At 41.6% G+C, this 15,355-nt stretch overlaps 1 protein-coding gene across 5 annotated transcripts in view; it reads left to right on the forward strand.

Moving 5' to 3' along the window:
* Positions 1-15,355, forward strand: part of LOC137356506 (kinase D-interacting substrate of 220 kDa-like) — a 222,811-nt gene that overhangs the window by 71,710 nt on the left and 135,746 nt on the right. For all 5 annotated transcript variants that reach the window (XM_068022406.1, XM_068022401.1, XM_068022395.1 and 2 more), the window contains exon 8: positions 11,699-11,797. In XM_068022406.1, coding sequence (XP_067878507.1) covers positions 11,699-11,797 — 99 coding nt within the window. The remainder of the gene's footprint in view (positions 1-11,698; positions 11,798-15,355) is intronic.

The following is a 15,355-nucleotide window of genomic DNA, read 5'->3' on the forward strand; positions in this document are numbered from 1 at the left end:
GGCGCTGCTCCACACACCACTGACCACCTCCAGGAGCTTACCCATTGTCTCTCGAGATAAGGAGGCCAAAGAGAATGTGCTTACAACAATTTTTTTGCTTCCAGTTTACTCTTCGTAAAGATCCTGTTGTTTTAAGTCTTAGTCTTATATGTATGCATAGAATAGTTACAGCAATGAAAGAGGCCATTCAGCCTGTTGTGTCCATGCTGGCATTCTGCAAGAGCAACTGAGTTAGTCCCACTCCTCCACCTTTTTCTGGTAGCCCTTCAAATTTCTCCAATATCCTTTTGAAAGCCACGATTGAATCTGCCTCCACAATATTCTTGGGCAGTGCCTTCCAGATCCTAACCACTCAGTGTTTGGGGAGGTTACAAAAAGTTTTTCATCATGTCATCTTTGGTACTTTTGCCATTTACCTTAAATCAGTGTCCTCTGGTTCTCGACCTATCCTCCAATGGGAACCATTTCTCCCTATCTACTTTGTCAAGACTCCTCATGATATTAAACACCTCTATCAAATCTCCCCTCAACCTCTTTTCCTCTAAGGAGAACAGCACAGCTTCTCCAATCTATCTATGTAACTGAAGTTCCTCATCCCTGCAACCATTCTTATAAATCTTTTCAGCACCCTCTCTAATGCCTTTGCATTCTTCTCAAAGTGTGGTGCCCAAAATTGGACATTGTACACCTGGAGTCATAGAGTCGTACAGCATAGAATTAGGCCCTTCGACCCTCGGCGTCCATGCCGACCATAATGCCTATCTATACTAATCCCACCTGCCTGCATTAATTCCATATCCCTCTGTGCATTGCTCATTCAAGTACCTGTCCAGATGCCTCTTAAATGTTGCTACTGTTCCTGCCTCCACCACCCCCTCTGGCAGCTCATTCCAGATGCCCACTATTCTTTGTGTGAAAAATTTACCCCTTTGATCCCCTTTAAACCTCCTCCCTCTCACTTTAAATCGATGCCCTCTAGTTTTAGTCACTCCTATCATGGGAAACCGACTCTGGCTATCTACTCTATCTATGCCTCTCATAATTTTATATACCTCTCTCATGTCCCCTCTTGGCCTCCTTCGCTCCAGGGAAAACAGACCCAGCCTATCCAATCTCTCTTTATAACTCAAGCCCTCCAAACCAGGCAACATCCTTGTGAATCTTTTCTGCACCCTGTCTAACTTAATCATGTCTTTCCTGTACTGCGGCGACCAGAACTTCACACACTACTCCAAATGCGGCCTAACCAACATTATGGACAACTGTAACGTGATGTCCCAACTCTTGTACTCAATGCCTCGGCCGATGAAGGCAAGCATGCCATACGCCTTGTTCACCACCCTGTCTACCTGTGTTGCCACTTTCAGGGAACTATGTACTTGCACCCCAAGGTCTCTCTGCACAACAGCACTCCCCAGGACCCTGCCATTCACTGTATATGTCCTGCCCTGGTTTAACTTCCCAAAATGCATCACTTCGCACTTGTCTGTGTTAAATTCCATTTGCCAATCCCTTGCCCAGATATTTCCAGATTTGCTGATGACACAAAACTAGGTTGGAATGTAAGTTGTGAGGAAGATGCAAGGAGGTTTCAAGGGGATTTGGACAGGCTAAGTGAATGGGCGAAAACATGGCAGATGGAATATAATGTGAATAAGTGTGAAGTGATCCATTTCGATAGAAAAAACAGACAGTATTTTAAAATGTTGCGAGGTTGGAAGTGTTGGTGTCCAAAAGGACCTGGGTGTCCTTGTTCATGCGTCACTAAAGGCTAGCATGCAGGCGCAGCAAGCAATTAGGAAGGCAAAAGGTATGTTGGCCTTTATCGCAAGGGAATTTGAGTACAGAAGTAAAGATGTTTTGCTGCAATTGTATAGAGCCTTGGTGAGACCGCACCTTGAGTATTGTGTACAGTTTTGATCTCCTTATCTAAGGAAGGATAAACTTGCTATAGAGGGAATGCAACGGAGGTTCACCAGACTAATCCCTGGGATGGCAGGATTGTCTTATGAGAAGAGATTGAGGAAACTGGGCCTATATTCTCTAGAGTTTCAAAGAATAAGAGGTGATCTCATTGAAACTTAGAAAATTCTTACAGGACATGACAGGGTGGATATAGGTGGGATGTTTCCCCTGGCTGATGAGTCTAGAACCGGGGACTTAGTCTCAGAATAAGAGGTAGGCCATTAAGACTCAGATGAGGAGGACTTTCTTCATTCAGAAGGTGGTGAATCTTGGGAATTCTCTATCCCAGAGGGCTGTGGAAGCTCAATCATTGAGCATGTTCAAGGCAGATATCTGGAGACTAATGGCAGCAAGGGATATGGAGATAGCTGGGAAAGTGGCATTGAGGTAGATGATCAGCCATGATCTAATTGAATGGCAGAGCAGGCTTGATGGGCTGAATGACCAATTCCTGTTCCTATGTTCCTTGGTAAAGACAGATGCCAAGTGCTCATTTAGTTCCTCTGCCTCCAAGCATAAATCTCCTTTTATGGTACCACTCCTTTTTACACCCTTTTACTGCGTTATTCGTCTATAGAAGATTTTTGGATTCCCTTTTATGTTAGCTGCCAGTCTCTTTTTGTACTCTTTGCTTCTCATTTCTTTTTTTCACTTCCCCTCTGAACTTTCTATATTCATTCTGATTCTCACTTGTTATCAACCTGACATCTGTCATATGCACCATTTTCTACTTCATCTTACTCTATATATCTAGCGTCATCCAGGGGACTCTGGCTTTGTTTGTCCTACCTTTTCCCCCTTGTGGGAATCTACCTCGACTGCACCCAAACTAGCTCCTCTTCAAAAGCAGCCCATTGGCAGGCAAAACTATAATGGAAAAAGCATTGGTTCAAATTAACTTGGGCTAGATCAGTTCTCACCCCATTGAAATTGTCTCTCCATTTAGTTATTTTTACCCTGCATTGCTACTTCACCTTTTCCATAGCCAATCTGAAGCTTATGGTACTATGATCACTGTCTCCTAAATGCTCCTCTACTGACACTGGCCCACTTGACCTGCCTCGTTTCCTTGAACCCGATCCAGCAATGCCTCCTTCCTCGTTGGACCAGAAACCTACAGGACTAGCAAATTCACCTGAACGCACTCTAGAAACTCTTCGTCCTTTTTGCCCCTTGCACTATTACTATCCCAGTCTATATTAGGATAATTAAAGTCCTCCATTAGAACTACTCTGTATAGTTTTTGCACCTCTAACTTCCTTGGACATTTGTTGCTTTGTATCTTCCCTGTTAGTTGTTGTCCTATAAGAATATACCCTGTTCTTGACCCCTCTAGGACATGCTGTCTCTCCAGCACTGTAATATTCTCCTTAATCAAGGCTGTCACCCCTCTCCCTTTCTTTCCTTCCGTCTTTCTGAACACCTTGAATCCAGGAATATTTAGTACCCAGGCCTGCCCTTTTTTGAGCCAGGTCTCGGTTATTGATGCATCATATTCCCAATTGGCTAGCTGCGCCTGCAGCTCACCAACCTTACTTACCAAACCACACTCAGTGCACTCACATAAATGCACAGTAAACCTAATTTAGACCTTATTGCATTCCCTCTTATTCTGACCCCCATTTAATGCCTTAATATTTCTGTTGCTGTAAGTCTCTCCCAATTTTTTGTGCACCTTGTTTTTGCTCTCGAATATTACCTGCTGGTTCTCATTCTCCTGCCATTAGTTAACTCTCCCCAACAGCACTAGCAAGCTGCACTGCAAGGACATTGGTCCTGGCTCTGTTCAGGTGCAACCTGTCCAGCCTGTACAGGTCCCATTTCCTCAGAACCATTCCCATTGTCCCAGGAATCTAAAACCCTTCCTGCTGCACCATCTGCTCTATCCTCCTATTTTTAAACTCACTAGCATGTGGAATTGGAGTAATCTGGAGATTACTACCTTTTGAGGTCCTCCTTGCTAATCTCCTTCCTATTTCCATATAGTCTGCCTGCAGGACCTCATCCCTCTTTCTGCCTATGTCATTGGCACCCATAGGGACCACAACTTCCCTCCATCATACAATCAAAAGTGGGACTGTTCGCTGCTGATTGTCTAGTATTCAGTTCCATTTGCAAGTCCTCAGATAATGAAACCGTCCGTGCCCATATGCAGAAAGACCTGGGCAACATTCAGGCTTGGGTTAATAAGTGGCGAGTAACATTTGTGCCACACAAGCGCCAAGCAGTGACGATCTCCAACAAGAGAGTCCAACCACCTCCCCATCACATTCAGTGGCATTACCATCACTGAATCCCCAGCATCAGCATCCTGGGAGCTGGTCAGAAGCTGAACAGGACTTGGATGCTGTGGCCACTATAACAAGTCAGCAACAGGACATAGGCTAGCAGAATGGACAGACAAGTGGCAGACGAAATTTAATACAAACAAGTATGAATATGACTAGCATTTTGGCAGAAGGGATAGGGTGAGGCAATATACACTTAATGATGCAGTTCTAAAGAGTCTGCAGGAACAGTGGGACCTGGAGGTGCATGCGCATTGATCTTTGAAGGTGGCAGGACATATTGAGAGAGTTAGTAAGGAATAATGGGATCCTGGGCTTCATAAATAGAGGCATTGAGTACAAAAGCAGGGAAGTTATGTTGAAAATTTTTATAAAGCTCTGGTTAGGCCCCAGCTAGGGTATTGTGTTCAGTTCTGGTCACCACACCTTTTAGGAAGGATGTGAGTGCCCTTGAGTGGGTGCAAAGGCGATTTAAGAGAATGGTTCCAGTGATAGGGGATTTTAGTTACAAGGTTAGGTTGGAAAAGCTGGGGTGGTTCTCCCTGGAGCAAAGGAGATTAAGGGGAGATTTGACAGGTGTACAAGATTATGATAAGCTTTTAGATGAGTTGGACAAAGAAAAACTGTTCCTGTTGACTGATGGTACCAGGACTATGTGACACAGATTGAAGGTTTTGGGCAAGAGATGCAGGTGGAATGTGAGGAAGAACTTTTTTTACAGAACGAGTGGTAATGACTTAGAACTTGCTGCCCACGAGGGTGGTGGAAGCAGAGACGATCTCAGTGATTTCAAAAGGAAATTGGATGAGCATTTGAAGGAAATAAACTTGCTGGGCTATGAGGATCATGTGGGGGAGTGGGACGGAATGGATTGCTCCGCGGACTTGATGGGCCAAATGGCGGCCTCCTATGCCGTAAATGACTGACACTAAGTCAGAGTTTGCGTACTCTGTGGCGTATGGCTCGTTTGACACCCCAAAGCCCTTCTAAAAGACGCAAGTCAGGAGTCTGATGGAATAACACAAAATTGCAGAATCTTGACAACATCCAGGATGCAGCAGTTAGCTTGATGAGCACCCCTTCCACCACCTTGTATGTCCACTCCCTCCAATACTGGCGTACCATGGCTGTAGTGTATACCATCTACCAGATGCACTGCAGCAACTTGCCAAGTTTTCTTCGACAAACCCACGACCTCTGCTGCTTAAACGTCAAAGGCAGCAGGTGCATGGGAACACCACCATCTGCAAATTTCCCTCACAGCCACATACCATCCTAACTTGGAATATATTGCCATTCTTCCAGCGTTACTGGATCAAAAACCTGGAATTCCCTACAAAACAGCACAGTGGAGGTCCCTCCACCGCAGTGGTTGAAGAAGACATGTTATTACCTCCTTCTCAAGGGCAGTTAGGGATGGCACCAGATGCTGGCCTTGCTAGTGGTACCCACATCCCATGAATGAATAATAAAATAAAAATGTGGAGTAAAACACCAGTGTTAGTCAAAATAGCTTGTTTTAGTAGAATGAAATTCATTTGTGCAGCTTATGTTGGGAAGTAGTACCATATGATTTTGTAATGTCTTGCCTCAAAACAGTACTAACTTGTTGATATGGAGAATAAATCATTTACACAAGTGAGGCAATATAAACGATCTTTGTTATTTGTATTTAAAGTGTTGGGCATCGTCTGCAATTGCAGACTTCCATAATACTACTTCAGAAACATGGCTGTCTCATCAGTTGTTACTACCATGTCTGATTCCCAGAGGCTACCGAGTAGGTGGAGAAGGTATCAGTCATTGTGATGTCTTCATGATGGATTTGGAAGCCTCTGTTTGAGATTGTAATATTAAAGCAGAAATAAGGCACTATAACTAACTCCTGAGAAGGATGCACTCTTGTCAATTATTGAGTCAGATATTCCACACAGATTTTTAAAAATGATTTGTTCTCTGGATGTTTTTTTGTTAATTTGTTCCTGGGATGTGAGCGTGCGTCACTGGCAAGGCCAGCATTTGTTGCCCATCCCTAATTCCCCTTGAAAAGATGGTGGTGATGCTGGAATGACAACTGAGTTGCTTGATGTACAACTTTTGTTGCTCCCTGTCCATGAGGCTTCCTCTCTCACTGGTGACTTCTTCATACCAGTCCTATACTAAGATTTAAATTCAAATTCAAGATTCACTTACTTTTAATTTTCATAACCAATGAATGCTTCTCTTGACAAACGGTAACCAGATTAGGCTTCTGAGCTCCATACAAATCATCATTGTAATTGACGTTGGAACTTCATAAACCTATTTACTTTCCTCTTGAACCTATTCATTCATTGGACTTGAAATGAATCCTCAATTCTACTAAAAATTCTTAAACTAACCCAGCCAGCTATCAAACAGCTTAGTGAAAATTCCATCCATTCCATCCGCAGTCATTGTATTCACAGTATATTCTCACCTACTGTCCTGATGCTACCAGTTTGATTTGATGTGGTTTTGTGTGGGGGGTGAGCCCAACCCCCTTTGCAGTAACATCGTTGGAGTTCAGCCCTCCACCCCTACTACAGTTGAAGAGGTGTACAGTGCAGCTCTTTCAGTATCTTTATTCCTTCACTGTTTTCTCCATTAGCAGCGCTGTCTCCTAACTTGATGTGCTGCTTCTCCACCACCCCACTGTTCCTAAATCTGACTGTTCTTGCTCACCAGATATGACAGTATTTGCATCAAGAATGTTCCATCATGACCATCTTAACTCAGATCACATAATGGTTTATAGACTATTGATTTTAGATGGTCTCACATTGGCATCACTGACCAATCTTTTGTGAGAACAGTACATTTGATCCAATTCTTGTTTGCTGCTCCTCCCCACCCCATCTTGCCAAAATTATATTTTTCATGCACAGAATCCCCTCTAACTCTTAAGGTAATTTTCCAAAGAAATTCTCTCTACTCTACTGTTGCCCTCCACCACCCCCTTCTGCACTTTTTTGTCCTATCCCACTCTCTAACCTTCCTGCCCCTCTCCCCACATCATATTGGCTTAGGGATAAGAATATTAGGGAAGTAAACACGTGGCTAAGGGAGTGGTGTGGGAAAGAGGGGTTCCATTTCATGGGGCATTGGCATCAGTTTTGGAACCGGGGGGATCTGTACCGATGGGACGGTCTCCACCTGAACCAATCTGGAACCAGTGTTCTAGCGAAACGAATAAATAGGGTGGTCTCTAGGACTTTAAACTAGTGAGTCGGGGGGGAAGGGAAAGGGAAAACGACAGGGAGTATGATGGTAAATAAAAAGGTAAGCAGCAGGTTAACGTGTGTGCAGGAGGGTTTAAGTTTAAGGCAGACTATGAAAGAAGCAGAAAGGAAGGATAACTCGGGAGTTGTTATTAGAGATGTTGGAAATCATGAGGGTAAGAAAGCTAGCAAAAAGGCACTTTACCTGAATGCTCATAGCATTCGTAACAAGGTTGATGAGTTAACGGCACAAATCATTGCAAATGAATATGATTTGGTAGCCATTACGGAGACATGGTTACAGGTTGGTCACGACTGGGAGTTAAATATCCAGGGATACCAGACTATTCGGAAGGACAGACAGGAAGGTAAGGGAGGTGGTGTAGCTCTGATATTCAAGGACGACATCAGGGTGGTGCTGAGAGATGATATAGGTTGTATGGAGAATGAGGTTGAATCCATTTGGGTGGAAATTAGAAACTCTTAAGAAGAAAAAGTAGTCTATAGGCCACCAAATAATAACATCACATTGGGGCGGGCAATAAACAAAGAAATAACTAATGCCTGTAAAAATGGTACGGCAATTATCATGGGGGATTTTAATCTACATGTAGATTGGTCGAACCAGCTCAGTCAGGGTAGCCTTGAGGAGGAGTTCGTTGAGTGTATCCGTGATAGTTTTCTTGAACAGTATGTAATGGAACCGACGAGGGAGCAAGCTATCCTGGATCTAGTCCTGTGTAATGAGACAGGAATAATTAATGACCTCATTGTTAGGGATCCTCTTGGAAGGAGTGATCACAGTATGGTTGAATTTAGAATACAAATGGAGAGTGAAGATAAAATCCAATACCAGGGTCCTGCACTTGAACAAGGGGGACTACAATAGAATGAGGGAGGACTTGGCTAAAGTAGACTGGAAACAAAGATTTTATGATGGGACAGTTGATGAGCAGTGGAGGACTTTCAAAGCAATTTTTCAAAGTGCTCAGCAAAAGTATATTCCAGTGAAAAGGAAGGACTGGAAGAAAAGGGGTAATCTGCCATGGGTGTCTAAGGAAATAAGGGAGGCTATCAAATTGAAAGAGAAGGCATACAAAGTGGCCAAAAACAGCATGAAACTAGAAGATTGGGAAAACTTTAAAGGTCAACAGAAAGCCACAAAAAGAGCTATAAAGAAAAGTAAGATAGAACATGAGAAAAAACTAGCACAGAATATAAAGACAGATAGCAAAAGTTTCTATAAATATATAAAACGAAAAAGAGTGGCTCAAGTAAACGTTGGTCCTTTAGAGGATGAGAAGGGGAATTTAGTTATGGGATATGATAAAATGGCCGAGGCATTGAACAGGTATTTTGTATCGGTCTTCACAATGGAGGACATTAATAACATGCCAGTAATTGACAAAGAGACGAATGTAGGTGAGGACCTGGAAACAATCATTATTACGGAAGAGGTAGTGTTGGGCAAGCTAATGGAGCTAAGGATTGATAAGTCTCCTGGCCCTGATGGAATGCATCCCAGGGTACTAAAAGAGATGGCGGGAGAAATCGCAGGTGCACTGGCGGTAATTTTCCAAAATTCGCTGGACTCTGGGGTGGTCCCAGCAGATTGGAAAACAGCAGATGTGACGCCACTGTTTAAAAAGGGAGGTAGACAAAAGATGGGGAATTATAGACCGGTTAGCTTAACCTCTGTAGTGGGGAAGATGCTTGAGTCTATTATCAATGAAGAAATAGCAGGGCATCTCGATAGAAATTGTCCCGTTGGGCAGACGCAGCGTGGGTTCATGAAGGGCAGGTCATGCTTGACAAATCTTTTGGAATTCTATGATGACATTACGAGCAAGGTGGACAATGAGGACCCAGTGGATGTGGTGTACCTAGATTTCGAAAAGGCCTTCGACAAGGTGCCACACAAGAGGCTGCTGCATAAGATAAGGATGCATGGCGTTAGGGGTAAAGTATTAGCATGGATAGAGGATTGGTTGATTAACAGGAAGCAGAGTGTGGATAAATGAGTGCTACTCTGGTTGGCAATCAGTCACCAGTGGTGTGCCTCAGGGATCGGTGTTGGGACCGCAATTATTTACAATTTATATAGATGATTTGAAGTTAGGGACCACGTGTAGGGTGTCAAAGTTTGCAGATGACACTAAGATGAGTGGCAGAGCAAAGTGTGCAGATGACTGTGAAACTTTGCAGAGGAACATAGATACATTGAGTGAGTGGGCGAAGGTCTGGCAGATGGAATACAATGTTAATAAATGTGAAGTCATTCATTTCGGTAGGAGTAACAGTAAAAAGGGTTATTACTTGAATGGTAAAAAGTTGCAGCATGCTGCTATGCAGAGGGACCTGGGTGTCCTTGTGCATGAATCGCAGAAGGTTGGTCTGCAGGTACAGCAAGTAATTAGGAAGGCAAATGGAATTTTGTCCTTCATTGCTAAAGGGATTGAGTTTAAAAGCAGAGAGGTTATGTTGCAGCTGTATAAGGTACTGGTGAGGCCGCACCTGGAGTACTGTGTGCAGTTTTGGTCTCCTTACTTGAGAAAGAATGTACTGGCACTGGAGAGGGTGCAGAGGAGGTTCACTAGGTTGATTCCGGAGTTGAGGGGGTTGGCTTATGAGGAGAGACTGAGTAGATTGGGATTATATTCATTGGAATTCAGAAGAATGAGGGGGGATCTTATAGAAACATATAAAATTATGAAGGGAATAGATAAGATACAAGTAGAGAGGATGTTTCCACTGGCAGGTGAAGCTAGGACAAGAGGGCATAGCCTCCAGATTAGAGGGAGCAGATTTAGGACTGAATTAAGAAGGAACTTCTTCACCCAGAGGGTTGTTAATCTATGGAATTCCTTGCCCAGTGAAGTAGTTGACGCTTCTTCAGTAAACGTTTTTAAAGCTAAGGTAGATATCTTTTTGAACAATAAAGGAATTAAGGGATACGGTGAGAGCGCGGGAAGTGGATCTGAGTCCACGAAAAGATCAGCCATGATCTTATTGAATGGCGGAGCAGGCTCGAGGGGCCGGATGGCCGACTCCTGCTCCTACTTCTAATGATCTTATGATACCAAGGTGAAGACAAACTGTGCCTGCATACTCTGTCTCATGATATAGATTGCATAGGGTAATACACCTTAAAAGGAAGCCGTTCATCCCTTCATGCTGATGCCTGCTTTCTGAAAGAGCTACCAATTTGTCCCATTTCCCTCTTTCCTCACAGCTCTATAATTTTTTCCTTTTCAAGTATTTATCCAATTATTAAATATTTAAAATGTATCTGTGTTCTGCCTCCTCTGGGGAAAAAATTGGCTAGTTGGATTGGGGATGTCCATTTATAATGCATGCAAAGGAAAGTCATGTGATTAGTCATAACAATATCCGCATCTTCAAGGGGTGAAGTCCCTCGAGGTCTTGCTCCCCAATCTGGCATAATGCTGCAGTATGTGGAGGAGGCTTTAGTTGGACGAATGCACAACATCTTGTAAGGAAAATGGAGTATCTTTCCTACTAACGTTTGTGTATTGATGGGATAAACTTACAGAATGAGAAAGGGTTAGCTATTTTTCTATTTTCAATGTGATTCTGTCATTCTGAAATATAATTGATTATTTTTAAATGGAGGATGAACTAGTTTAAAAATGATTTGAATCTCAAAGCTAGTGCCAAGGTTTGAAAGTTGAGTGGAAAAATACTGGATAACCAGTTTTATATTGAATATGTTTAAGTAATTTTTTTCACTTCCATTAAGTTCAAAGTATTATTGGATATGTAGCCAGAGTTCTACTGCAATAATTTTTGCAAAGTATTGCTTTTAATGTAACTTCTGCCAGAACTGGGTGAAATATTGTGGGAATGAGATTTAATTTTTTTATAAAGTAATTGGCTATGACTGTGTAAATGTCTGAAAATAGCCCATACCATTTTTCATATGGGGGTATTATAAAAAAAAAATTCAAATCTCGTGTTTACCTGCTATTTCCATTTATTTGTGTATGAAAGGATTCTACTTGTGACTTCAGGAAGGCAGTACAATTGGGATTGAGGATGGTCAAGAATATAACTTGTCAAATGTTGAACGAATCTTCAAAAACCATGTCTCTGTGGTCCCATCTGTAAATTATAGAAGCAATACATTTTGAGAAGCTACGGTATATTTGTAAAAAGCTTTTCTTTTTCTAATGTTGCTTTTTTCAGTATGGAACAACTCCATTGATATGGGCTGCCAGAAAAGGTCACCTTGAGTGTGTGAAGCATTTGTTGGAAATGGGTGCTGATGTCGATCAAGAAGGGGCTGTATGTATTTTCAGCAATTTGAAATGTGCAGAGATTTAAACAAAAATGTTTTTGTAAGTTATAACATTTATGATGAAATATAGTGAAGTGCACCTGAGCTTTGCATAGAAATAAAGAATCTTCAGTGTGTAAGTATGTTTTGGAATAGCCCCTGAACACATTTGAATTGATTGGTGCTAATGATTTTTCCAAATTAAAGATTACTTGGCGTAGTATTGCTTGAATGATTTGATATTCAGGACTTAATGCTATCAGTGCCACAGGCCTTGCAATATGATGCTCTGATGTCATCATTGTAAATTAACTTTAGCAAGTGATAAAATGCAAACATTGCAATATTCAACCTGGCAGACCCAGCGATAATAGCGAGTACTTCATTTTATAATGAATATTATTGGATCTATCAGATAGACTGTTCTTTGTTAACTCTTAAAGTTACTTATTTCCTACTGTTGAGTGGTTTTGTGGCTTGGAAATTAGTCTGTTATGGAGGCAAAGTAAATTGATCTATTGTAAGTTTATTATCTTTTGGTGCCTGTGGTTATGAATCATCTAACCAAGTGAAGTGTTAATCTCTCTTTTTTCAAATGTTTGGGGCTCATTCCCTTGTTAATTTTGTTTTCCCTTGTCACTTGACTTTCACTCCCTTTCCCTTCTCTCCTTGGTTTATCAGAGAGGGGCTGCCTGTCTCAACCCTCTTCCATTGGTGATAAATTGGTCAGTAGGAGTTGCATTAATGTAGTACAGAGTGACTTTTCTTTGCATGAGAAACACCTAACCTGGCTTTAATTGGCATTTACTCTGTAGCATATAGTTTAAGGACATGTAAATAATATTTAACAGTAAATATAATTATTCTTGCAAGCTATTTTCTGGGCCAGTTAGGTGAAGCTGCTGTAGCACCACCTAAGCATTGATCGAAACAGTCTGCAGAATAGTGATAGCAAAGCTTTACACACCCTGTCTATTGCCTGTAGAACCCTTTTATAGACAGTGCCTCCTAGAGCACTGTCTTTTGTTCAAATTTGAAGTTAACCATTCCTGCTGAATTAATTTGTTGCAACATGCATCAAATTGTGGGACTGTGACCTGCCTGCTGCTACTCTGGTATAATTTTCTACATATATTTCTTGAGTCCAGTGGAGTTTGTTTTGAGAATTTGTCCGAATTGGAGCTGTGTAAAATGCTAGTTAGGCCACAGCTGGAGTACTGTGTACAGTCCTGGTCGCCGCACTTTAGGAATGATGTGATTGCATTGGAGAAGGTGCAGGGGAGATTCACCAGGATGTTGCCTGGGCTGGAGCATTTCAGCTATGAAGAGAGACTGAACAGGCTAGGGTTGTTTTCGGGACCTGATTGAGGTATACAAAATTATGAGGGGCATAGATAGGGTAGATAGGAAGAAACTTTTTCCCTTAGCGGAGGGATCAATGACCAGGGGGCATAGATTTAAGGTAAGGGGCAGGAGGTTTAGTGGGGATTTGAGGAAAATTTTTTTCACCCAGAGGGTGGTTAGAATCTGGAACACAGTACCTAAAGGGGTGGTAGAGGCAGGAACCCTCAACAGTTAAGAAGTATTTAGATGTGCACTTGAAACGCCATAGCATACAAGGCTACGGGCCAGATGCTGGAAAATGGGATTAGAGCAGATAGGTGCTTGATGGCCAGCACAGACACGATGGGCCAAAGGGCCTGTTTCTGTGCTGTATAACTCTGACTCAATGAGTTACTACTGCCTCTGTTCATTAAAATGGCACTTAATATACAAGAAAAATCAAACATAAACTGACTGCAGCAATAGTCTTAGTTATCCTTTTCATCTCTGGTAACATGGCTTTCTATTGAGTACAAATTAAATAATCTTAATTGGGTTACATAAGAATTGAGTTTTGCAATTATCTGCCTAGTCCAGTCTGTAAGACGTTTTAGTGAAGAATTTGTAAATAATTTACAGGGGATAAAAATCAGAGTACCCAATTGAAATTTTTACTGACTTTTTAAAAAACATTTGTCTACAGAAATTTGCATATACTTGTTAATGATGCCTGATTCTTACATTTTTAACTTTAAGATCTTCATTCCAATTTGGTGAGGAAAGCTTCAGCCAGTTGAAGGGGGAATGTTAGCAGATTGAGTTTATAAATGGACTACCCTCCTCTCCAATTAGCATTTAATTCAACAAAATAATGAGCTTTAAGTGGAGGAATGTTATTCTACTATAGGAAAGTGTGCATCTTTTGTTAAAGACTAGGAATTAGTCAGTGAGCAGGGAAAAGGTATTATTATAAAAAAGATCCAATGCTTCAAGAAAGTTGCCCAAGAAACCACAATAATTGCAAGGTGGAGGAATCTGAGCACTAGTTACTTGCAGGCTTTTAAGTTGCTTTATTTTCTTCATGCTAAAGCTGACAGGTAACTTGCCGAGATCTTTGTGATGTGGAAAGAATTTGAATGTGACACAAGCAAGCCAAAAGACTTGCAGGTTGGTAGGTAAATTGGCCATTATGAATTGCCCCTAGTATAGGTAGGTGGTAGGGAAATATAGGGACAGGTGGGGATGTGATAGGAATATGGGATTAGTGTAGGATTAGTACAAATGGGTGTTGATGGTCGGCACAGACTTGATGGGCCGAAGGGCCTGTTTCAGTGCTGTATCTCTAATAAAAAAAAAAAGACTGGGACCAAAGATTTAAAGTTGGTGTCTATGAGCAGCGCAATGAAAATCTGCGAGTACAATTAAAAAATTTTGCATCTAGCACACGTTTGTCGCACTCGGATGTCATGCTGCATCGCCCATGCAAAGGGTGTGAGGCAAAAAAATCAGATTTGTCTAAAATAAATAAAGCAACACATCACCTTAATTGAATGATGCTGATTCAGTCTACAGTATTAGCAGAAAGATACCAAAATTACCTATGAACAATCATCAATTGTCAAACTACTAGCAAAAGTACAAAACCAACAGATTGCTGCAAACAGAGGAGAGAAGGTCTGTCTAATGGTATAAATCATTTCTTAACTCTGGCTTTCTCTACCATGCCCACAGTCTTTATGGAAGAGGTTCCAGTATATGTTAGTTTCAATTTAAAAAATAGTGTCTTTAAAAATGAGCTTTATTTCAAAGCTTTTGAGCTGTATCCATCACAATCTGTATCTGTACTTAAAACAAGCATACAAAATAAAGTGTAAAAATTTGTGGCCATGGTGACACATAGGGATCACTGTAACATAGCTAACCAGAAGAATGGGAGTGAAATAGCATATTATCAAATCCTCAGGATATTCCAAAGTGCTTCACAACCAGTGAATTTTGCTTTGCAATACTAGGCAAATGAGGCAGCCAATTTTGCATGAAACAATGTCCCACAAACAGCAGATAAGAACAGTGACAACAACTTGTATCTATCTAGTTCCTTTAGCATAGTAAAACATCCCGAGATGCTTCACAGAAATGTCGTCAAACAAAATTTGACGCCAAACCAAATGAGATCTTAGCGCGGGTGACCAATAGCTTGGTCAAGGTGGTAGGTTTTAAGGTACATCTTAATGGAGGAAATA

Source organism: Heterodontus francisci, chromosome 3 (genome assembly GCF_036365525.1).
Source record: "Heterodontus francisci isolate sHetFra1 chromosome 3, sHetFra1.hap1, whole genome shotgun sequence".
In the NCBI taxonomy this organism is placed as follows: domain Eukaryota; kingdom Metazoa; phylum Chordata; class Chondrichthyes; order Heterodontiformes; family Heterodontidae; genus Heterodontus; species Heterodontus francisci.